Source organism: Pezoporus flaviventris, unplaced genomic scaffold, assembly GCF_033815535.1.
Source record: "Pezoporus flaviventris isolate CSIRO_AGI_PZ_B2104156 unplaced genomic scaffold, CSIRO_AGI_Pfla_v1 ptg000005l, whole genome shotgun sequence".
NCBI classification, from domain to species: Eukaryota; Metazoa; Chordata; class Aves; order Psittaciformes; family Psittacidae; genus Pezoporus; species Pezoporus flaviventris.
In genome coordinates, this window is record NW_026892553.1 from 6940565 (window position 1) to 6964706 (window position 24142).

The following is a 24142-nucleotide window of genomic DNA, read 5'->3' on the forward strand; positions in this document are numbered from 1 at the left end:
ACAGGACACCTGACCCAAACTGACCAAAGAGGTATTCCATACCACAGCACGTCATGCCCACTATATAAACTGGGGGCAGTTACCTGGAAGGGTGAGAGCACTGCTCGGGTCGGGCTGGATATCAGTTGGTGGGTAGTGAGCGGTTGTATTCACTTCCCTCGTTATTTCCCTTATCATTATTATTACTAGTGGCAGCAGCAGTGGTTTGTGTTATACCTGAGATACTGGACTGCTCTTATCTCAACCCGTGGGAGTTACATTCTTTTGATTCTCCTCCCCATCCCTCCGGGAGCAGTGGGAGGAAAGGGGAGAGGGAGCGAGCGGCTGCGTGGTTCTGAGTTATGGCTGGGCTTAACCCACGACAACGATTAATGGTTTTGCAAACAAAACCTTGCTTCAGAGTGTTGGATAAGGAAGCTTAAGCTATCCTGAAGTCCTGACAGCCTTGGGGAAAGACCAAGCTACTCCCTAGGTGCAGGAGGTAGCACCAGAGCCTACACACTTAGCTTTTCTGCTAGGAATACCAGTGTAAGTAGGTTTTGTAGATTCCCACCTCCAGTGTTGTTTTCACATCCCATTTTTCAGCTCTGCCTCCCCTCTGACTTCTAACACAAGTGTATTCCTGGGATTCAACAAATCAGTGAAAATAGAAGTTTAAAATCCTCCAAAAATAAGGTGACCTATAGCCTGACACAGCCTACTGCAAAAGACAACTGAAATTGGAAAAAAAAAAGTTAAGTTTCATTCCATGGTTGGAAGGTCAGGGACACTGAAAGCATCCATACAATGCGTGCTGTTTTAGTCAGGGGAGCTGCCTCTTCCCTCTCCCTTCAGGCCCATGATGGTGCCTGGCATGGGCCTAAAAGAGTATAAAAGAGTGGCCCAAAACAGTTTATCACTGGAGGGGGCCAGGTTGCTCCAAAGGCACTGAGTTCAGATAGCTCGTACAGATCCAGTGTGAAGCCCCATGTTATCCCTTCACGTCTCGCCACTGGGGCCATGTTATGCATCCCACCAAGTTCACCACCCTGCCCTGAAGTCCTCTGGCCCCTCTTCTTCACACGGCTGTCCTCACTCGCCTCACAACACATCTCACTGCCCCTCCACTGTCTCCAGCTACATCAGGGGAGAGCTTGCCTGTTTTGCAACCTCTTTTGGCCGTGGCCCAAAAGAGTGTATCAATGGGGGGGACCAGCCTGCTCCAGGCCCCGTGCAACGTGCTCTAGTAGAAGGCATCCCTACCCATGGCAGGAGGTTGGAACTGGATGAGCTTTGGAACTCCTCCATCGCAGCCCCTGGTTCTCACAGGGCAAGCCCCGGCCTCCTGTGCGCTCTCCCCGCCCCGGAAGCGGCCCCGGGAGCAGTGCGCAGGCGCGGGGCGGTGCGCAGGGGGAAGCCGGGTTCATGGCGGGCAGCGCGGGGGAGTCGTGGCGCCGCGGGCGGCGAGGCTGGTCCCGATCCCCGGCCCGCAAGCGGCTCAGGCCGCTGCGGACTGTGGTAGCGTGGAGGGGCAGGGCGGAGTGGGACCAGGTGATGGTGGGGCTGTACTGCGGGGACAGCCGGCTGCAGCAGGAGGCGCTGGACCGGGTCTCGGCCTGGAAGAGTCGGTACGGGCCGCGCACCGCGGGCACGGAGCGCTGCGGGGCCTCCTCCGGCCTGCTCCCGCCGCTCTCTGTGTCGGGTTCATAGGGTGCTCCGGACCCGGCCGGTTGCCGGTGCTTCGAGCGTGTGGTTCCTGCAGAAGCAGCGGGGGGAGTAGGAGCCGTGGGTGCTCGCAGCTTCACAGGCGGGTTTCCCGAGGCAGTGCTGCCGTGAGCGGTGCAGGGCCCCCAGATCACCTCAGTCTGTGTTGCCTCTGCTGCATCCATAGGCAAGAGCAGTCTAGATACGGCATCTTGTATTGTGAGAGTGCTTAGTGTATCCGTGAGTACTCATTTTACATGTGCCTAGGTGTAGTGATGTGATCGCTGTTGTAAATAAAAACCATCTGGGAAGAGCCTCTCCTGACTTTTTGCATATTGTTTCTCAGGGTGTTAGCTAGCATAGAGCACAAAGCGTAGCCCAAAAGTTACCCTTTTTTTGCAGGGGGGATGTATTCTTGTGAGACTGCTCACCTGTGTTTCCTTTCTATCTAGGTATGGTCCCAAAATGCCTCTTGCAGTGGATTGCACCGCTGAACTGATCCGTTGTAAGGTCCTGGACTCATCTGGCAGGTTGAAGTCGCATGAGCTCATCCTCTCTTATGGGCTGGCTCTGGTAAGGTAGGCAGACCAGTGTGCTGTGAGAGACCTGGGCAGATAGCATTATTCACCAGTCTAATTTCACTTTGCATCTCCGGGACCGCAGCATGTGGGGGATTTTTCTCAGGGGTTCCAAGTTTCTCTGCAGCTCTTGGTAATCATTTATCATTTCTGTAACCTGCTTGCAGGTTTGTCAACTTGATCACAGAAAGGAAACAGAAAATGGTCAACATTCCTCTTAGGCAATTAGCGAAAGAGGTAAATATTTATTAAGAGTAACTTGATAACTTATGCTTATACACAGAGCTTATGCATCTGGTGGAGGGAGTTGGGGGGCATCATTCTTTCGTAGACAAAATAAGGGATATAGGTGCCAGTTCTTTCCAACTGCAAAGTTTGGAAGGGGCTTGATGTAATTAGGTCAGATTAGGAGCAACAAGTTGATGATCATCAAAGCATTTTAAGTCATGTGTGATCAAAAAGTCTTTGATTTTCGTGTAGGTAGTCCCATTTAACATATGCGCCGCGCATTTATGTATGAATTCTAGTCTTCGACAAGCAATGCTATACATAAAAAGCACTTAATCACCTTTGCAGACATTTTCATCTGTGCCTCGCTTGAGGTGAGCTCGGCCTCTTTGTGGAGAAGGGAAGGTTCGAGCTATAACTGTAGTAGCAGGACCAGCTTGAGTCCTATTATTGCCATCTGCACTGAGCACCACATCTGGGTCTGAACAGCAAGTTTTGAAAGTGAAGAACTGACAGTATTTGAGACTCCTGTTTACGCAGCCTTGTCTGGGGCCCCTGTGTGAGAATGATATGGTGGTTTGGGGGTTTTTATCTGGGTTTTTAAGAAAAATAAGAGGACCTTTTTCAAGGAAGGTGCTGTTTCTCATCATTTGAAATTGATCAGTCTGAAAAATAGAGGTCTTGCATAAAGTTAGTTGTCCTTAGGAAAGCTGTAAAAAACTGCACAAGCTAGAGTGTGTATGATTTGTGTATTATATGTGATATGATTTGTATCTTTGCTATGCAAACTCATCCAGTTTAAATGAATTAAACTGCTTCTCAGTATCCCCTTAAATTATACATAGCAACTCTGTCTAAAAACACATCTGTTATTGCAAGTAATGTTGAAGAACTTAATCTGTAAAATCCTAGTTTGTGGGGACTCTAGGCCAGAGGAGGCAATCCCAGCCCATTCTTGAAGTGGGAGGTTAGGGGACTGTGGTGTAGGAGTGGCCTGGATGAGGCTGTTCCCACTCAGATTCCCTGCAGCTGTGTATTGTTGTGGCATGATGCAGTGGGAGCTGTGGGGTAACACCAGTGGCTGTTCTTCCAGGTGGATATCCCTATCTGGGTTGTGGATCTTCGTCACGAGCTGACCCATGGGAAGCTGCCCCGTTTGGCTCTGTGCCGCAAGGGTGAGCACTGCTGGTGGGTGGCATCAGGAGGGCTTGGCCTGAGAGGGGCTCAGGGCAGCAATGCCAATGCCACAGGTCCTGAGGGGTGCATGCTTCCCTCCATTCTGGGACACTGCAGAGCAGGCAGTGTGCTCATCCTGGCAGGGAAACTTGTAGTGTGAGACACTGGGAGGATTTCCTGCAGCCCTGTGGAGGTCGCTGAGCTGTGTCCGGTGGCTCCAGGCTGTGATGCATCACAGGCAATTGTCCACAGACTTTCTCCTTCCCCTGAAAAAAATACTGGAAACAGTAGTTCGTCCCTCTTGCTTTATAGCACAAGAAGTTGGTCTCAGGAAAAGAGGTGAATGTTTTTCTTGATGGTGTAGAGATACCTGAGATTCTCTAAACATCCCACTTAGGCAGAAATGCAGTAGGTGCTGCAAGACTGAAGGAGTGACCAGCTCATGGCACTTGAAGCGATTCCCAGGAACTTCAAGTTAAGCACTGAGGAGGCAGTTAAATAACTTTCAACAGGGTCCTTGATTGAGTTGGGTGGTGAAACAGTGATGGGATAAAAGACTTTCTTTCCATTCTATCTAATGAATGCATAGTGTCATCTCCGCACAAAAATTAATGTAACTGTTATTGTGTTGGTCATAGTGATATTAAATAATTGACTTATTTTCTCATCACAGCACCACCACTGGGCTGAAATTTGGCCTAGTTGGAGCAAGGTGCAGCACTGTAACAGTGTCCAGTCATTTTTGTTGCCAAAATGATGATGGGTGTTACCAGGCCTGTGATACTGTTGGTTTTTTGACTGGTTGTTGGTTTGGTGGTTCCACTTTTTTTCAGTACCAGAGAAAACCTCACTGAGAAGAGAATCTTTCCTGTTCTCCCTTAGGTTGTGATGTTGTACTGGACTGGCTGCGAAAGACCTATTGGAGCCGTCAGCTGGGCAATAACTTGTGTGATGAAAGTGAGGATGAAGATGAGCAGGAAGAAGTGGAAGAAAATGCAGAGTTGGACAATGATGAATGGGAGATTCAAGCCCCACAGCACAATGCCTGTCAGAAACACAAGGAATTCCATGGTAGGTGCTCCTAGAACAGTGACAGATACAAGGATTAGGTATGCCCTGTGCTACAAAAATTGGTTTAGAAGTGTCATCTTCTAGTCCTGGCAATGCATACCTTCAGCTTAGGTGTTGGGATTCCTTTTTGCACCGTGGTGGATTTTTGGGGTGACTGACTTTTGTTATTAGCTCACTGAATTTGTAGCGTAACATCGTCGGTTGAATATGCAGTATCTTGATCGGTAGCAGCAGTTCACTGGGATGGTTTAGGACCAAGCATTGTAAAAATCAGGTGTAGTGCCTTGACAGCCATAGTTTTGGTACTGAGGCCACTACGGACAAAGAAGGCTGTGGTACTTTTTTAGCTCTCAAAACTCTGTAGATTCATAAGCTGAGCAAGAGCAGAATAAAAGCAGTTCAGCCAGTTTCAAAATGTGGACAGAAAAATCCCTAGTTGCCAGTAGGATTAAAAAACAGCACAGGTAACTTAACCTGGACTTAATCCAAGATACAAAGTGTAAAACAGTGGGAAAACCTTGATAATTTTTTTCAGTGGCTGCTTTCCTATCACCATAAGTCTTTGAACCTAAGATAAGGAGCTTTTCTCAAAGTGGATTTCTAGTTTGAATGACTGGTCTGCAAGTTTGAGCCATGTGAGGTGTCAGACATTATCTCAAATAACAAAATATGACATGCTTATGGTAGTAACTTGCCCAACAGATAACAGCAGACCGATCCAAGGTCCAGAGAGTGTGCAGAAGTGCTGAAGTGACCCTTGTTGCTCCCTGGAAGGTCACACTAGGGGACTGTAATGATCTTTCTGGCTTTAGGATCTATGGGTTTATTGCAAGTCCTTTCTAGATTCCTTTATAACAGACTCATACTAGATACAGTAGCTGTGATTCAAAAAATATCAGCTGATTTGTTGTGCACTTTGAGAACAATCCAAGCCTGGAGGCAGTACTGAACTTTGGAATGCAGCAGCACTTGCCACTTTTCTTGTCAGAGTGTATGTCTGAGCTGCTGTCTAACTTCATTTTGGATGAGATCCAAGCATGTGCTATTCCATTCTCTCCCTGGCTACCCTAACAAAAAAGGAACACCCCGCTGCAGTTGCCAAAAGAGAGCAACAGAATAATACAATATATTCTTTGTTTTATTCCAGAGTAATGGAATGGCAGTGGTGTATCAATCGTACAGTTCAAATGCATCTAGCTGATATGGGGTGGTGGGCATTCTGAGAGCAGGTGACAGTGACACCTGAATGGTGAAGTATTTTGAAAGATGGTGCTATTTCAGGTACGGTAAAAGTGGTCCTCAGGTGGAGAAAGGACATTTCATGTAGGTGGTAAATTAAACTTTATTGAAGTTCAGTAGAGGTGTGGTTGGTTTGTGAATAGCCACAGTGCTGTTGCAATAGGTTTAAAATGCAAGTGTATGGAATACACGTATACATCAGAACGTGAACTGCTTATGGGAATAAGTTCTTCCTAAAATGATCTATTTAGGGACTGGGGGGGGGGAGGCTCTTTGGACTTACTTAACTTTTCTCTCTTTGGCCACTGTTAGTGATAAAATCCTGGACTCCTGGTTCAACCCCACTTGATAAAATTTATGTTGCTGGAAAGGTCTGAAAGCTGTAGGAGTCTTCAGAGTGTTGTCTGAATCAGAATTTATGACTTCATTTGACTGACTTTTGTCCTTGAGTGTACATTCAGAACTGAGCAGCTTTCTCAGATACAGAGTTCCTGTATTGATCCATTCTCTGTTTAAACTATGTATTTATGTTTATTTCTAGAAAAAGTCAGAGATGTGCTGCTATCCTACAAGAATGAGCAGTTTCGGGTACGTAAAGTCACATCATCAGCACTTTCGGCTCTTCTTGTTTCCTACTCAGGGCTATAAGTCTCTTCATTCTTGCCCAGCCTGAAGAACTGATCCTCTTGGCCAGGCCTCATGAAATACCGGAGTGCAGCACAACTAAGTCACTGTGCTAGGAGTTTTATTTCATGTAACTGCAGGGATAACTTTTTTCTCCTTGCTGCATCTTCCCATGGTCAGAATCTGTCCAGGAGCATCAGTGATGCAGCAGTGGTATTTGTATTAGTGCTATGGGGTGGCAGTACACCAGTGACCGCAGTGCTACCAATGCTTGCCAGGTTGTGTACTCGCACCTAAAGGTAGTGCTGCTGTCCAGTGCATGGCCCATAGGGGAGTCATGACTGCTGCTGGAGGGAGGATTGGTTAATTCCTTGTTCTCTCCTAGTATTGTCACACGTGGCTTGCTAAATTAAAGCTTTGCTGCAGAGAACAAGCAGTTTGAGCTATGATGGTTTCTAATGCAAACACTTCATTTATGTTTATAAAAGATATATGGCTGTTGGAAATCTCAGATTTTGTCCAGATAGTACTCTGGTTGTTCCTGTTCATCTTGGTGTCTCTGGAAATGAAGACCTGTCATTCAGAAGTTATTAGCCTCTGTTTTCCATCATCCATCATGTATTTTTGCATGGCCCAGTGGCTGATTGTATCGGTAGGCTAGAGGTTCTTTAGTTGCTTTAGGTCATGTGTTAATACTTGATTTGTTATCTAAAGTATCTTCTGCATGCAGTTGTAGCTTTGCATGTATAGGTTGAAAGAGCAAATCACAGTCCTGAAAATGACACCTTGGTTTTCCAGTCTCGTTTTACATTACATTCCTGCCTGGCAGGAAAAATAATTTCTTCTTTTCTCTCAGTAGCTATTGTCTTCCAGAAAGAATCTGCTGGATAGTTGTTTGTGATGTTACATGCTTCATGCCAATATTTTGTAGAAGGAGGTGGTGGTAGAGCTGCCAGTTGGGTAGCTTGTGAGCTTAAGTAGGAGAATGTAGTAGAAGCATGTCTCACCTTGCTGGATAGACTCAGATCAGGTATATATCAAACCAAGAAATCACTAACTTTCAGGGGATTATTATCCTCCAGTACTCTTCCATTCTTGGTACAACCTGGTAGTCCGTTCTGTGTATTGCTCCTACTCATCAGGTGCTGTCAGTTGGTGACAGGTTGCCTGGATGGCTGTGTTGACTTGACATTTTCATCTACTGTATGCATAATATGAGTGACAAAACCTTGTCCTGAGTAGGCAATCTCATCTCCACCCCACATGGGGAGTTAATGATTCAAAATGAGTCTGTCCTGGTTTATGCTGAAGTCAGGGAGAGCAAGGTTTAGAACCAGAATGAAGATGCCATGACTGTGACTCTTTGGTGCTGCTGCCTTTTTAGTTCAGGACTTTTCCAAGTACAACATGGCTCATACTAAGTTTTTAACGTACCCCTAGGAAGGGGAACTTCTGTGAGTTTTTTGAAGCGCTGTTGGTGAAGTACATAAGACATGTGCATCTTGTCTTCATAGCAATGCCTTTCTGTTTGTCACTGGAGCATATTTTCTGTTAATACATGGATTTTTTTCCTTCCCTCAGGTTATGCAAACTGCACAGTCTGTCTCAAAGAATCGAGAACAGTGGTCTGATACCTCTTCAGAAGTGGACTGGATTTTGGCTCAGATCAAAGACCTGATGCAAGAGAACAGGTGTGTTTCTGATAAGGAACTGAGGTGAAAGGTACAGTGCAGAGCTGGGCCTGTAGACCTTTAGATTTCTTCAAAATTGTAAGACAATACTGGGCCTCTTCTCTGCTTTCTATACTCCTATTACTACGAGGGCCTCTATGACCCAGTGTGTTGAGACATTATTACTACTATATAAATTTACGTGAAGATCCTCTCCCACTCTGAGAAATGTAATCAGTGTAACTCTGCAGAGGGGAGAGAATACCACGTTACAGATACGAGCTATAACTCCTGATATTTTGAATATAAATATATATATGCCATGCAAGCTGCTGATCAGTTTAAGATGTTATCAGATGTTGTGCCAGAAGAAAACCCTGAGGAAGAGACTTGCACCTTAGTGGCGTTACCCATTAATTGCTGAGCATGGAGTAATGAGCAAGAAGGCATAAAGATTCTGTAATGAGAGACAAATGCTGGTAAACATGCGACTTCTACATTACTTAAACTGTATGTTGCTAGATGGTTGGAAGGTACTAGTGGAAGCAAGCCATTGCATCTACCTTTGATTCTGATACTGTCTCCCTAGGCATCCTCTGTTAGCCATTATCAGAACACAGATGGACCAAGTGCAGCTGCTTTTATGTATAAATAGGTATTTGCACCTCACATCAGCTGTGTGGTAGAAGGAGTTGGGGCAGCTTTGTTTTTGAAACCCTTGGAATGGGTGGCATATTTGAGAATACAAACACTTGGAATACCCATCCAGTTCCAGGGCTCTGCAATGCTTGTTTTTTCCTGCTAGCACAAAACCATGCTAATGTTTTTCCCTTTAAATAATCTCAAGGGTCTATCTTAAGCACATCAGACTACATATATTTCATGAGTGATTCTTAGAAGAATCACTGAATTAGGCTAAATTCACTATCTCAACAGTGCCAAAACTATTAGAATGGACAGCAAGTGAGTGGGATGGGTTGTTGATTAAACATTTGTTACTGTGCTGGCTTTGACACTGTACTGGCTGGAGGGCAGGTATGTGGGGAAGGGAATGTTCCTTTAAGCACAGGCTTTAAAGAAGAGAGGAAGCTGGTTTCTATGACTAGAAGACTGTATTTTTTTTGCCTTGTGGGATTTGTTTCTGTTGGCTGTTTCATGGTTTCCTGAGTGACTCCTAATGATCAGGTGACTTCATGAAAATAGCTGCTCTGATGTGCAGGGAAATCCCCCACTTGCAGCAGCCAGGGATGGGGGACTGTTTCACAACTCACAGCTTGCAAAACTAGCAGAGAACCAAACCCTTCAGTAGTGATGCTACTGCAGAGAGATTTTGCAGTTGCATTTAACTCCCTGGTGCAACTGCATTTAACACCCCTCATTGTTCAGAGGGACTTTTGGCAAGAATGTTCTTATTTATAGATCTCTGTGTGTGTGTTATTTTCCAGTAAGTGCTGGTTCCACAATTCCAGAGTTTAGATCCAAGTCATGCTTGGATGTTTAGGTTTGGAACTGACCCTTACTGGAGAAGACAAATTTTCTCATCCATTCCATACCAAAATGTGCCATGTTTGACATGGGTACTACCATTCCAAATCCAGTGAGTCTGATACCAAAAGTGGTTGTTTCTGTGGAATTTATTCAGCATTTGAAAACGGCCACCTTGATTTTCATTCTGAGGAGTATTTATTTTAGTGCTGGATCTTTGCACAGAAAGAGAAGCTCTCAAACTTGTTTCAGAACTGGTGCAAGTGGTGTTTTGATATGTAAAGGAGTAAGTGGCATTAATAAGACGCTCTGATTGCTCTAGGGAGACAGTGGCTGAAGCTCTTATCAGTGATGGCTTTCTCATCCCAAAGATGGATTGTCTGAAGATGCTAAATATCAAATATGAAGGTTAGTGTCTTGGCACCAAAAGTAAAAGGTGAATAGCTGGTGTTATGTCCAAGTGTGTTCTTTTGCTTTCCTCATTATGTTGAAATCTGCAGTTCTCTGCATATTTTTCCTATATCTGGGTCCTTAAGAATCTTTTGAACTGTTCTCCAGACCCTGCTATGGTCATGCCATAAATCTCTTGCCATGGAAGAATGAATGCTGCTGGGCTACAACATCTTTTGACGCTTTCATCTCTGCCCTTATCTGCAGTAGTTACTGATTTCCTGAATTCCCACAAGTTTTTCTACGCTGAAGTTTTGAAGCAAATCTGATTTTTCTCTTTTTTTGCCCACGTGTGAAGTTCATGGGTTTTCTGCAAGAGAATTAGATGCTTAGGAATGAAAGTTAATAACGTGTCTATTGCTCCGGCACCTCGTGGAAATACCATCCAAAGAGCTTTCCAAGGAAGATCTTCAAATTGCTGTGACTATATTACAGCAGTAAAAATATAGGAACTTTTTGATTCTGTGTTTCTTTGCTCAATGTGCCTTCTCTTTGCATACCATTAGACAGAATAGTTTTTCGCTATGTGTGAAGTTACCTGTTTTGCTAATTCCTTCCCAGTTTCAGATTGATTTTCCTGTGCCTTATAATGTGATTAGATCAGGCCTTGTAGTTTCTGCTTTCACTGAGCTGTTGTGTTATCAATTTGATGCTTATTTTACTTCCCTGGCATAAGAAAATGATAGCATCAGGTTCAGTGAGGATCCCAAGAAATACCCTGGAGCCAGCGATCTCGGAGCAAGCTACTTTAGTTTGGTACGAGTGTTACACCTGTGGTTTATTTTTGCTTCTTATTGCAGCCAATAAGGAGTTATGGCAGTTCAAAGTTCCTCAGACGTTTTACTGCTTTTGGCAGCCTTTGCTGACGGGCCTCCTTTCCCGAAGTTTTACACAGATCCTGATAGAGAAAATGTTTATGGAGCTGAAGGAATGTTCTGACTCTTCAGAACTCCGGCCTCAGTTCTTAATCAGTTGGATATCTGAGATGCTGACTGGCATTGCCAAAGTAAACGCTGGTGAGTACGCCTGGAATGTCTATGTATATGTAAGAGTCTGTTCTCTACTATTGTGAAAACTAGGAGAGTGGTGTGACCTTTAGCTGGGAAGTGTAATAACCCAGTTATTACAGTTTGTTATGTGAACGTAGAGCTTTTTTTCTTGCATTCCTTACACTTTTCAACCAGCAGCTTATGTATGTCATGTATTTCTGAGCCAAAAATTGGAATTGTTAGTGGCAGCTTTGCTGCAGCCTCCTCAAGACAGGAAAAGCCAATCTCTCCCATGAAGGATCAGGCCCAGATACTTGTGTTTTCCAGATACTAGTACAATATTTTATAAACGCATCTTATGGCTTTCCTGTCTGGGATGGCATGCACAGAGCTGGGTTGGGAATGTCTGCACCTCACTGTGGTCATGTCTTGTGGAGCTAACCTAGCTGTCCATGCATTGGCAAGTCACTTGTAACAACCTTGATGTATTTGGTCAGTACATCTTGGAGCTGGATTGGAATGCCAGCTTGTTTGCGGATGAGTGTTTCAGTAACAATGCAAAGGGTGAAGGACATATTTCTAATGAGTTTTGAGCACCTTGTTGTTTTCTTTATCTTTTCTGAAGGGAAGAAAAGGCAGCACTGTAACAAACAGGTGGCGGTGAAGGAGCTGTTCCTTCATAAAGTTCCTTTGCAGTGGATAAGACTGACTGACAATTGCTTGGAAGCTCCCTGCTGGGCAACCCCACACCTTCTTCAGCTGTAAGTTTGACCCTGTGACAGCAAACAGTGCTTTGTAACATCTTTGGCCACCTCCCTTGAGATATGCCGAGTTACAGCTGTGTTCCCTTCCCTCCCTTTGCATCTAGGAGAAATTGTGGTAGGTGCATATGAAGCCCTGTTTGTTGCTGCTTATCTCCTCATTGATTCTACCAAGAGAAGAAGGAGGAGGATTTAGAAGGACTGCACTTTCGAAGTGAAAGTGGAGATTACCTGGGGGGTATTAACAGAAGCAGCCTGGTCAGAAGAAAGTGCCTTGGTAGCAGAGATGTGGCTGCATATACAGGTGATACAAATTTAGCACAGGTGGTAACTATTCCACATGAAAACAGCAAAGCAGGAATTCAGTTAGAGGTATCCCAAGTCCTTAATTTTTATCACAAAGAATGAGTATTCCAGCATCTACCCACCAGGGAATAGTCAGCTTTTGCCTCTTAAAGGAGATGTATCGAATAAGCTGGCCTGGAGGACACTCACACTTAAAAGCCTGCTCAGCTTGATAGATTTTCATCTGGAATCTTCTTTTAAGGCTTTTACATTGCTCTTTTCCTTTCTAGGATCCTCACAATCATGAGACCTCGCTTGCCACGTTCTTCACGGAAGAACCTTCTCTACCTCGCTTCCATTTACACAGAAGGAGGTGGGCCTTTGTCCAGCCCAGGCCTCTCTTCAGACGGCAGTGAACAGCCAATTTACACTATAGAGAGCTTACAGTGGAAGACCAGGCAAGAAAATCAGGTTAAAAATCCAGGTCAGACTACAGAGAAACAAGATGATGTGCTGGAGAGAGACAACAGTGTAGAGGAGGTGGAAGAGGAAGAAGACATGGTGACTGAAACAAATCCTTTGGAAGGACTTGCTCATTCTGGTAACATGGTGGCTATTGCTGAGAAAAGGGCAGCACTGCAAGGGTCTGCTTGGCAGATCACTGCAGGTAAGAAATGACTTTGTAAGACCTAGTCTTTGTCACTGGCAGATACTAATCAACATGCAAAAGTAGCTCAGCCCTCTGGGCCTGGCCAGAATTGAAGCGTGCTTCAAAATCATCAGAATGCCAGACCACTGAAACCTGTGGTTTATGTGCAGGAGTCAGCTTTCAAACTTGTGAAATACTGTGAGCGCTGTTTCCAGGAGCAGGTTGTTGCTTCCTCATTACATTCTTTATCAGGCTTTTCTAAACTGTTAAAAATGCCAGTGTATCCAACTGATGGAGCAGCGTGTGTGCAGCTGTGAATGGCAAAAACATCTGGATGTTTCTTGGAATCCTGTTGTCAGGTATTTCAAATACCCCTGTTGGAGGGGTATTTAAAAGCACAGTTTGGCTGTGCTGGAAAGCACCAGTTATATGTTTGTAAGTTCCATGCTGCAGGAAAACTGCAGTTACAACATGGTGGCAAGCAAAAAAAGGGGCAAGGGAAGCTTTTAGGAGGAATAAACAGTATGTCCAGTGTTTTGTTAGCATTATTTTGGTAGCTGTACTTTCCCTTTGTGGTGAAGGGTTCTGTAGCTAAGAAGATTTTTGGATGAGTGATTTATGGAGGGATTTGAAGAAGGAAGTGAAAGTTGGTGGAGAGGAGTTGGAGGCAAAGTGGTATTTAAAGGAAGAAGAAAAACAGCCATTAGGAGTCAGTGAACTCTTGTACCCCCTTTGCTGCTGTGAGCAGCATTATAGAGCTGGACTTTTGAGAACAGAAGCAAAATTGTCCTCTGCTTCAGTGACTTTGGTTCAGATGAAGCACAGCTTTCACTGAAGGAACATGCATTGTATCCTGAACCACCCGGGTTTTGGGAAGATTCTGTTTTTGTGGTTGGTTGTGGGTAAACTTAATTTCTGTTTGAATAACATTTGTGTGGCTAAACAGATCCCTAAACAGTTTGGAACTGCAGTCAGTAGGTATGTACAAACCCATGCCAACATGTGGTTGATGAGCTAGGTTGTTCCCCAGAGAGAGGACTTTGCCTATTAAATGTAGATATAATGGTAATTTGCCTTACAGCTGCATTGGATGCTACCCAATGCTATTTCTGCCCTTTTAAATTGTGAAATTATAATACTTAGAAAGCACTATCCTAGGTGGTGTTCTATTAAGTTCTATTCTTGTTCTATTAAATGCCCAAGAATGCTATAAAAGGAGAAATTTGCTCGTTCTTTAGGGCAGTGCTTGAGGTTTTTGAGTAGATATCTGGTACCCAAAACAAACCAGTTTCAGGCAAAAAGAAGGAAGTGGGCAAATTGTACATATTTAGTAGGGATCTCAAATACTCTGTGTAATTATTGCTGTTTCTCTGGAGTGGAGTGGCCTCACTTGTGAAGGCTTCTGTCTGCTGGTCTTCTGAGCTGCTGGTAAGCATTAAGTACTAAATGTTCTGATATCAAGAAAGCACACAGGCTTAAGAGATGCTGTTGTCACAACAGTGACACAGAATCATCTGTATCTTTTATTTAGTTCATTGTGAAATAAGAATTAAATTTAATGGGGGATTTCCCTGTTGAAATTTTGGCACCACAATGGAACTCACTGATGTTTATCCGTTGTGGTGGATGGCTTCCCACTGTGCACTTGCAGGCCCCCATTGGAAGATGGATTTAACAAATGTGAAGTCATGGAGAGAAAACAGCAATAGGTGCTTGTAAAAACAAAGAGCAGAATTCCCAAGATGTTGTCATGTTCTTATGAACTAGAGTTTTTGCTGGGTACCTGAGATTGTTCCTTTTTGCTGAGTGGCCAGGTTGGTTGCATGAGACAGCATCTGTGGACTTAGGGGGACCTTGTTCTTTGAAAGTATCTCTGGGGAGCTCAGACTTCCTGTTCATGTTCTGTTTTTATCCAGATGAAGTTCGATGGCAAGACTTTCCTCTTGGGAAACTCCCAGGTCAGACAGATGACCCTGATGGTCTCATGTTGGATAATTATTCCATGATGTCCCTGCTTGACCAGCCAGTGAGAGATGAGTGGAAGTCTCCCAATACAAAGTGAGTAATAGTGTGGGCGGGACTTTGCCCCTGAACCATGAAATACATTTGTCTCTGCCTTGTACTATGTAACATGAAAAAGTAAGGATGAGATTTCCTTTTTACTTCTGCTTGACCAAATAGTTTGACCCAGATATCTGCTGCTGTCTCTGGTATCTACTAACTGCACTGCTCATGGGCTTTGCAAGAAATGTGTGTGTTTGGAAGGCCCTGTGCAGTGCTTGTGTAACAGCATAACAGTCTGCTCTTGAGACTGCTGACAGCTGTCAGTGTTGTCTGATGCTAGTCTGACAGTAAGATACAGTCTGCTGATCCCCTAGAAGTACCAGCGTGGAAGTGGAGGATTTTTAAAGCAAGCTACTGAGCTGGTGCAAAGTGTGCCTGGTGATACACTGGGAAGAATAACTTTAAAGCCATCAGGGCTAGGAGCCTTGGAAGTCATTTAGGCTCTCCCAGTGTCAGTTTTCCCACACTAGCTAATCTTGTGTAGGAAGGAGGAGTCATTGTAAAACGCACAGTGGTTTGCTGAAGCACTCTTGAGGTGCATTAATTGGAATGCCTAAAGGTGAGAAGACAGCCACAGAAAGTGGTTGACTGCAGATTGCTTTTGTAACACCTGAGGGAGGAATTGGTTGTACGTAACTGGGGTGGTAAATATCTGAGAGTTTCACATCAGTGAATGCAAACATGTCTCTTCTATGTATGCTTGAAATGGGGACTGTAATGTGCATCCTGAGTAAGGTCTGTGTCACTGCAGTCCCAGTTATTCATCCTGGGATGAATAGCATAGATAAATTCCCTTCTCACCATCTCCCATCACAACGGGAAACTCTTCCTGCTTGCTTATACTGCATACTGCACTGACAGTATGCTTGCATTGTTGATGGGCACAGACAGAAGTTACTGTTACCTGGTTTGCTGTGGCAACTCACCAGTATCATAGGAAGTTACTTCAGGAAGCCCTCACAGGCATCCTTCAAAGCTGAAAGAATGTACACAACAGTTACCTCTGTGCATTTGTCTCCATCTTTTCATGTCGCCAAGTCTGAGAACTGCTATTTGCAATTGCTGCTGTTCTCATTCCTTTCAGGGAATGTGTTTTTGTTTTGCCCTCCTTGGGTCTTTTGCACTATCTGAAAGTTAAGTGCAGTGGCATAATTGGCAATCAGAAACGTGCTTTCCATGATATCCTTTGAGGAAGCCTTATAATGTTCCCATCTTCACTCCTATTCTCTTTAAAATAAACCATTGCAGGGATTATGAGAAACTGCTGTTTAGCAGCTTGGAAGTTACTAGCACAGCCTCAGCAGGCTTGAAAGCTGTTTCTGTTCACTGGGGCTCTGATCCTCAGCCACACTATGTTGGCATTGCCCAGTGACCTTTTCAAAGCTGCAGGTAGTAATTTCAGCTGCAGCTCTCGCCTCAGTGAAGAAACACAGATTGTCATGGAAATAACAGTAGCATTCTATAAAGCTTTAGTTAGGTCACCGCTGCTGCTAAATGAAGCTTGTCCAGTTAAACCATCCCACTGAAGACATTTTAATAGGGCTATTTCACCCTTTGAAGTCAAACTCGAATGGTGTAAGCTGTCAAATGAGTATCATCACGTACACAACAGGAGATGGGCTTATATGTATTTTAATCCAAGGAACACTTCAGAGTATAAGTGAATGGCAGTTGTTTTCTTAAACACTCGAGAGGGTGACTTATCAGTGATTCTTTCTCTGTAGTTGATGGGCCAAATCTAGTACCTTCCAGAAAATGTGAGTAACAGTGACAGTCATGCAGCCTGGGATGCTGCATTGGGAAGAGCTCCAGTACACACTCATATTTTCACATATTCAGAGTTGTCTTCAGATTCCAGTTTCAAACCTTCCAACAGACAAGGTTTCCATTCTTCTCCATCCTCTTGGGCATCCTCCCCAGGACCAGTCTGCTCTTTGGTCAGTTCAGGCCTGCTGAGATGGTGTTGTTTGTGCTTGATTCATCCAATCAAAATGTAAAATCAGCATCTCAGAGACTGCTGGGTAATCAGAAGGAAACTGTCCTTTACTGCTGCTCCTTGTGATGGTCCAAACATTTAATGAGGTCCTTGGTCCCAACACTTTCACAAGAGGCAGGACCAAAACTGGTCTCTTAATATCAAGAAGGTAAACAAGTTTTTGAGTTCTCCTGAATGATGTTAATCACTGGTAGGACCTATGCTTTGAGTGCTGCAGGAATTTCCTCTCAGACTGTGAAGAGAGCAGCTCACCATTCATCTTCTGATAGTTTATCCTCCCAGAAAGAAGAGGAAAACTATACTAGATGCAAACCCCCCCTTTTGATTCAGCCAAAGAGCCCGTTGGTGTCAGCCAGTCGTGAATCATGGTTCTTGCAACATGTTCCATGTTGGGAATAAGGCAGATCCTGGAATTTACATACCTGCTTCTGATCTGCAGAGCCCTGGCACGCTCACTGTAGTCACAGGAGACAGAATACTTATCTCAGAGACTTCAAACAGAAAGCAGTTTGACTTGATGTTCAGGTGGGTGAGATCACTGATAAGAATAAGGAGCTGCAGCAGAACTCTAATTGTCTGCAGTAATCAGTACCCCTGGCTTCTGGCCAGGCTCTGACAGGAGCTGGTGGGAGTTTTCTTAATCTGATCCTCCTTGGCTCAGTTCATTTTTTCTGAGCACGATAGCTGGAATCATCATTACGGGGGCTGTAATGAGTGCATGTGGAGTAGTGTGATTCACTGCTCGGGCTTGTTTGTAAGCTGCTCCTTGAAACCAGCTGTAGCGTGTGCCCTTTCTGACTTGTGTTGTAGGCTTCAGGTGTTCTGAAATCCCAGTGTATTTCTTGAAGTGGGTTTTAGACTAGCAGGGGTTAAAAATCACCTCATCACTCCAGGTTCGGCTCTACAAGCAAAGGAATTCCTCTACATAGAAACTTTATAACCTACCACTGATGTAGATGTTAAAGGAGATAGAAGTTGGCTGTACTAAAATCTGCTGTCTGAATATCCACAGCACTATTACTCAATTAATTTGTTAATAAAAAATCCACTAAAATTACTAATAAATTAGGTATTTTGTAAATCTGCTATTGATATCAAGATCTTTGCTAGTGTCAGCAGTGAAGTCACTGCTAGTATTTAAATGTGATTACTTTCAGCTTGACTTTGGCTTTGGAAACATCTGTTAGATAAAATTTAGACTAGAATTAAGAACAGAAAATTGTGTTGAATTACCATGGAATGTAACTGTTCTCATGTGCATCGCTGCTCCATTCCAAGTAATGGGCTACCATAGAATAGCCCAGGCTGGAAAGGACCTCAGAAGGTCATCTCATCCAACCTTCCATGGAAAAGGGAGCCTAGGTGAGACTATACAAACTGTCCCTGCCAAATTGCATGTATTTGATAGGCTCAGCTCAATAGAGGAGGGGTAGTGCAAAAGACCCCCAGAAGAGGGGATAAAAGCCACCAGGCTTTCTTGTTTCTGGATTCCTGAGGAATGTGAGTATTTACAGAGTGCAAATAACAAGCAGACCCTATTGCTGTGGTGCTGCCCAGTTTTTGCACCTGATGTGCTTACCTATGTTTTATCCTTCCTGCTTTTATTCCACACATTCTGGTAGCAGCAGCAGTTTGGGATCATTGGTAATCTGTGTTGGTTTCTATTGCCTCTAATCCTCCGGTTGCAGGTGGTTGAGGGGATGATCTGGTTGTTCTTCTGTTGACTCCCAGCCACAGCTGCTTTGTCTCCTTTTCCCTCCCTATAGCAGTGGTGGTTCTGCTGCAGCTTCCAGCCTCTGTGGGGTGAGAGTGAGGAGGTGGCTGTTTGTTTTGCTGAGTACAAGTGCCAGCAGTGGCAATATGCTTCTGTACTCTCACAGGGAAGGGGAAGAATTGAGATTTATCACCATGACAACATTCTCCTATATCCCAAATTCCTCAGAAGTCTGTGCCATCAGTATACTGCTGGCTGCTCCTGCAGCTGGCAGAGCCCCTTGCAGTTTCTATTGCTTTTCATTAGCAAGGTAATTAACTGTGTTCTCATTGCTTTTACTTTGGTTTTGACTGCTTTCATCTAATTCCCACTCTTATCTTTTTTTCCTACCACTGCTACAAGTTGTGCTTGCTTACCTCTTACAAGAAAGGCTCAGCTGTGGATTCTGGCAGCTGACCTGAAGATGTTTTCTAGATAGTGTTTCCAACGTGTTTTGCTGGTGTTCCAAGATGAAAAAGTCCTCTGTGTTCCATCGTAGTTCCTAACAACTGGAAAGCAGAACCATGAAGCAGCAACCAGTGGGTGCACTGGTCCTGCTGCTCCTTCAGTGTTTTGTTCCTTTCTCCTCCTTATCAAACGCAGACACGTGCAGTTGTGTTTGTGATACTTACTTGTTGCAGTGAGTTGTGCAAAGCAGTTCAAATCTCAGCAGTTTTACAGCACTGGCAAGCAGTAACTGAGTGTTACAGTTAAATGGTGACTTGGTGAAGCTTCCAGTCTGCCCCTGACTTAATATCCCCTCTTGTGACTTCAGAATCAATGGGATCTGATTCTTTGGATTTAGAGGGCATAAAGGATAATAGGAAAGAGTTTTGGGAGGTAAAACGTGTTAGTATTTTTGCAAATCCCTTAAAGTGGGCAAGATTTCTGGTGTTCCAAAACTTGCTTTCCTTATGCTTCAAGCGCAAAGCATCAGTGACATCAACATGGAGGCTGGAACTGTGGTTCTGGGAGTTAGGATGTCTGTGCAGGTACTTTGAGATCCTTGCCTGAATAGTCTGTGTAGCCACGTACTTAAAGGGTCTCAAGAAAATAAACCAAGCACAAAACGAACACCCACATGTCAACAAGTGCATCTGAACACAAGGCTGACCTTTAGCTCAGCAAGTTTGTGATTCACAAGCTGCTGGCAGGTGGGAGGGTAATTGGGAACACTGTTCTGTGCTTGTGTGCTTGCTCATGCATCTGCTTTTGAACATAGCTGGGGACAGGCAACTCAGACCTTTGATCTCAGCTAGTGCAGATGCTTTTACGTGCTAGAACTGATGTGCAGCTCAGTCTGGGCCGTAACAGCATGATGCACACTCTGGGAGATCTCCTGGGCTCATCCTCCCTTCTCCCTGAATGTTAACAGTTAGGAAGTATGCATGGCTGGTTGTTTAAAAGGCCTCTTCCCCATGGCAAACATGTGAGGGGCATTTTTCTCCCCTCCACACTGTAAAAAGCATTGGAAAGTCAGATTTTTACTTAGTCATAAACTGTTCTTTGGAATGCACTGTTCAATGGTATTCTAACAGTGAACCGTAAGTTATCCATCCTTCAAGTAACGTTCTCTAGGTTTTACTTTCTAGGCCTTGTTTAGGATTCCATTGCTTGCAACAAATCAGAAATAAGCAATCCTTGCTTCTGTACATCTGAAGAGCAGCAGCAGGTCAGACAGAACAGACATGGCTATGGGAGACAGGGCAGCCTGGCTGTACAGCGAAGAAGAGCAAATAAGTTGCTATAGGGTAAACCCTCCCTGTCTTGTCAGCCAGCTGAAGGTTTCCCAGGAAGGCTCCAGGCTTAGCTGCAGTATATAGCTTTCAAGGAATTTCTGCTCTGTACCATCCTTGTGTAACTGTTATGGGAAATTTTGCTAAAGATACTCAGCAGAGGCAAGAACCTTGGAATGACACGGGTTATCTTCAGGAAGCAGTGCACTCTCTGCTATAGTACTTGCCTACACACTTGACTCCAGTCCCTATCTTGACTTGGAGAATAAGCTGCTGGTAACCAGAACAGAAACGTTTGGCATCAGCAGCTCCTCTGTTCCTGGAAGAGACAAAACCTACTTTGCATTATAAATTCTTGCTCACATGTGCCAAAACACTCCTCTTGGTATCTGCAAATGAATAGCTTGGAAGGACCTGTTTTCTCCAGTTTCTTTGGTGCTTTTCTCTGTAGGTAACAGTTACTTGGTGCTTGCAGGGACATGAAAAAAAGATGTGGTGACATTAAGGAATTAATGACAGAGTGGGTGGTGTAGATTGATTGTTTGCAGTTTTATGGTTAGGGGGAAGCTGCCATTTCATTTTTATAGTGCACAATTGTAGAGTGCCCTGGAGAGAATGAAACCTTTTCTGCAATGCCTGTCCTGGGGGCAAGGATTGGATTTCTGTGGTGATGCTTTGCAGAGAGGCTTATACTGATGCTGCTGTGGAGCCAGCGTCAGTGACAGCAATTACACAACCTAGTTAGAAACCTTGCTTTAAAAACAGGGGGGAAGCTGGAGCCACCAGTTAATGTCTCACAGTTAAGGCTGTGGGTATTGTTCACTTCCTACCTTCAGTGTTCTCTTCATACACCATGAAATAAAAGAAGAGGGAAGGTGATGAACACGATGCTGCTGACTTCCTGAAGAAATAGTGTGAGAGCTGCTTTGTGCTGCAGTGCAGTGCCTCGTGCTTATGTTACAGAAGCTGAGTCCCCACTAACTGCTGCATTGCAGACCTGCACGGAGCGTGTTGCCTGTTCTGTGTAGCACAGAATTACTTGTACTTCTTGAACTCCTACTGCAGAGAAAACCAAAGCAATACACAAAGCAGGTGCATGAGGAATCGTTTTGCTAACCCCAAAGTTCAGCCGCTGCTTGGGTGGAAAATGGTAGCAGCTAAAACAAGCATAGCATAAGGGAGCTGGAAAAGTAGCATCCTGGGAACTGGAAACAGTGAAGGTCACAGGGATTTCTACTCACTGTGAGCTGGCATGTTTTCATATTGTCTTGACAACAGTCTTTCTCATAGATTGCTGCGTGCCTTTGTATGTTAATATGGAACAACTGCAGCACATACTCAGCGGTGAAATTGCCATAGAGGTCTATAATGAATTGCTTCTAGGAATTTGTAAATTGTCTTGAAATTTGCTTTACCCAGAACTAGCTGCTGTCATCTCTGACACAGCCTCATTTGAAATAATACCAGTGACAAGATCTGTAACTGCTCTTAACGCGATTCTCATGCAAGTTCCAAGACTTTGGTGTCCAGGAGGTGCCTCAAAAGAAGCTGAGGCTTTGCTTCAGTCATAGAATTATACAATCACAGAATGGTTAGGGGTAGAAAGGATCTTAAGATCATCCAGTTCCAACCCCTGCCATGGCTCAATACCAGCCCTCCTGTTCATGCCTTGTTGGCTTCTGTGCTGCATGTATTTGTGGCACAAATGTACTGCTTTCAGAGGTTTTGGCTTTGTTTTAACATAGGTTCCTGTGATGCTTGGGGTACTTCGGGAAAGCTTTCAGTTCCTTCCTCCCTGGTCCCAGAAGATGGCTTTTAGTGTTCTTTAGTGTATGCTCTGTGTGTGTTGTCAGAGTTTGCTGTGCCAGCCTCTGATGCTTTGAATAGATGCTGTGATCCTCAAGCAGAGGTTTGGGTTCAGTGATAAGCCCCGACATGTGCTTTCTCTTTCCTCCCAGTGTCAGTTTTACCTGCCGACAGGAGCAGACTTGGCAGGTAATGACCACTTGGAGTTTCCTGAGGGTGGAGCTGCTGCCATGCACTTGCTGTGGGGATTGCATCCATGTGACATTTCAGAAATGGGACTCATCATTTAAAGGTCATGGATAATGACTGGATATTGTTGTCCTAAGGATGAGATGCAGAAGCGGATAGGTGAGAGGGATGGCTAACATGTACTGAAGGGTGAAGACGGTGAGTAGGCAGGGAATGGATTCTAACCCTGGAGGATGGTAGGTTGCAGCTGGGAGTGCATCAGTTTTCCTTAGGCATAAGGAATAGAGAAGTGGAAAGACATGCACAAGGCAGCCAGGTTTTCCCTTTTTCTCCTTCACCAGGTTTCAAGTGGATCCTTTAAAGATTTGGTTTATTGATAAAGTTTAGTTTTCACCTTCATCATTCTCATAAAATGAATCAAAACGATAAAGCAAACCCTTCCCTGACCTACTCAACAGCATGGCAGTGATTGAAGTTCCTTTGCACCGTGAGACTTTGGAGAGGGATAAGTTTACCTGTGTTCTCCAGCTGTCCTTTGAGCCTAGTGTTTGACAGTGCCTGATGCCTGGGAGCCCTGTCAAATCTCGCTGCTCCTCTGTGTGCTGTGCTGGGGGATCTCCTGGGGCTCAGCCCTGACTGGGTCACTTCTGCAGGGAAAAGGGATTTTACGCCTGTCTGAGTGAGATGCCTTCCAGAATTAGACATTACACATTACACAGCGTGCTGTGGTGTCACCAAACAGCTGCCTTTCCAGTCTGTTCCTGTGGCTCCTCTGTAAAGCCATAGGAATGGCAAGTTGCCACGTGCAGGGTGTGCTGGCGCTGCAGTGCTTGTGACACTCTTCACACGGACCACTCGCTGGGTTAGCACTTCTGGTGAGCTCGTGTGCCAGCTGCAGAGGACAGATGAAGGGTCAGATGCGAGCTGCTGCGTGGTTATTGCTGCAGTTTGGTACCTTTGGCACCTTGGGGCTGTTGCCTCTCTTCACCAAACCAGTTAAAAACTAAGGCCGTTCCAGCAGGCAGACGTTCAGAGCTAAAACAAGAACTGATGTTTCCTTTTGGAAATGAAAGTTGTCAGTAAGTTTCAAGTGCCATCAAACCCCAGTGACGTGAGCTTATAAATCGGCTCAGCGCTCACGTGCTTTATTTCTGTTCCTCTCGCAGCTCTGCAGAACCGAACGTTCCTGTGACAGGAGGATTGTTATGGACCCAGAGTGACTTCCATAAAATCAAAAGTGGCCTTCAGCTTTTCTGAGACAGCAGCGTGCTCCGTGGCTTCCAGGATTGCACAAGACAAGTGGCACGGGAGGACTGGTGATGCTGATGGGGAAACGGCCACTCCAAGATGGGCTTTTTGGTGAAGATTTACTGATATTTACCGTGTAAAAACAGTATCTTCTGAAGGAGGTGTTTTAAGTTCCATGTGTGGTAACCATTGTCTTGCTTAACCAGTGTCCTGAACCATTAGCTCTAGTTGATGTTTGCCAGATACAGTCAGAGTTCTTCAGAATCCCTCAGTGGTCCCTAATGTTTTTCACGGTTAATAAATGCAGCCACCTGAAGGCAAAGCTTCCTGCTGGATCCTGGTTTTCCTTTTCCACTCAGGTATTCTGCAGTGGCCTCATTAGCCACACTGTTGAGCCCTTCCTCGTTCAGTGATGCTGATACTGTCCTGTATGAGTTTGCATGGTGCTCCAGCTTTCATCTA

General features: G+C 44.6%; 1 protein-coding gene across 2 annotated transcripts; it reads left to right on the forward strand.

The window, feature by feature from the left end:
• Nucleotides 1-1389: 1389 nt before the first annotated feature.
• Nucleotides 1390-24007, forward strand: LAS1L (LAS1 like ribosome biogenesis factor). Of its 2 annotated transcripts, none has more exons than XM_061445908.1 (13): nt 1390-1607; nt 2136-2261; nt 2429-2498; nt 3583-3664; nt 4548-4736; nt 6517-6563; nt 8181-8290; nt 10077-10162; nt 11005-11220; nt 11819-11954; nt 12530-12906; nt 14805-14946; nt 23599-24007. In XM_061445908.1, exons 1-13 carry the CDS (start codon nt 1405-1407, stop codon nt 23687-23689), a joined length of 1875 nt encoding a protein of 624 aa, XP_061301892.1. In that variant the 5' UTR covers nt 1390-1404; the 3' UTR covers nt 23690-24007. The 2 variants fall into 2 exon arrangements, with proteins under 2 accessions (XP_061301892.1, XP_061301893.1); XM_061445909.1 differs by having other exon boundaries at nt 1424-1530.
• The last annotated feature ends 135 nt before the right edge of the window (nt 24008-24142 follow it).

Excerpts from the sequence above, each read along its gene's own strand:
- LAS1L (XM_061445908.1), top strand. The coding sequence starts at position 1,405 with ATGGCGGGCAGCGCGGGGGAGTCGTGGCGCCGCGGGCGGCGAGGCTGG. Across the intron at positions 1,608-2,135 it reads GTCTCGGCCTGGAAGAGTCG|GTATGGTCCCAAAATGCCTC; the intron begins GTACGGGCCGCG and ends CTTTCTATCTAG. Across the intron at positions 6,564-8,180 it reads ACAAGAATGAGCAGTTTCGG|GTTATGCAAACTGCACAGTC; the intron begins GTACGTAAAGTC and ends TCCTTCCCTCAG.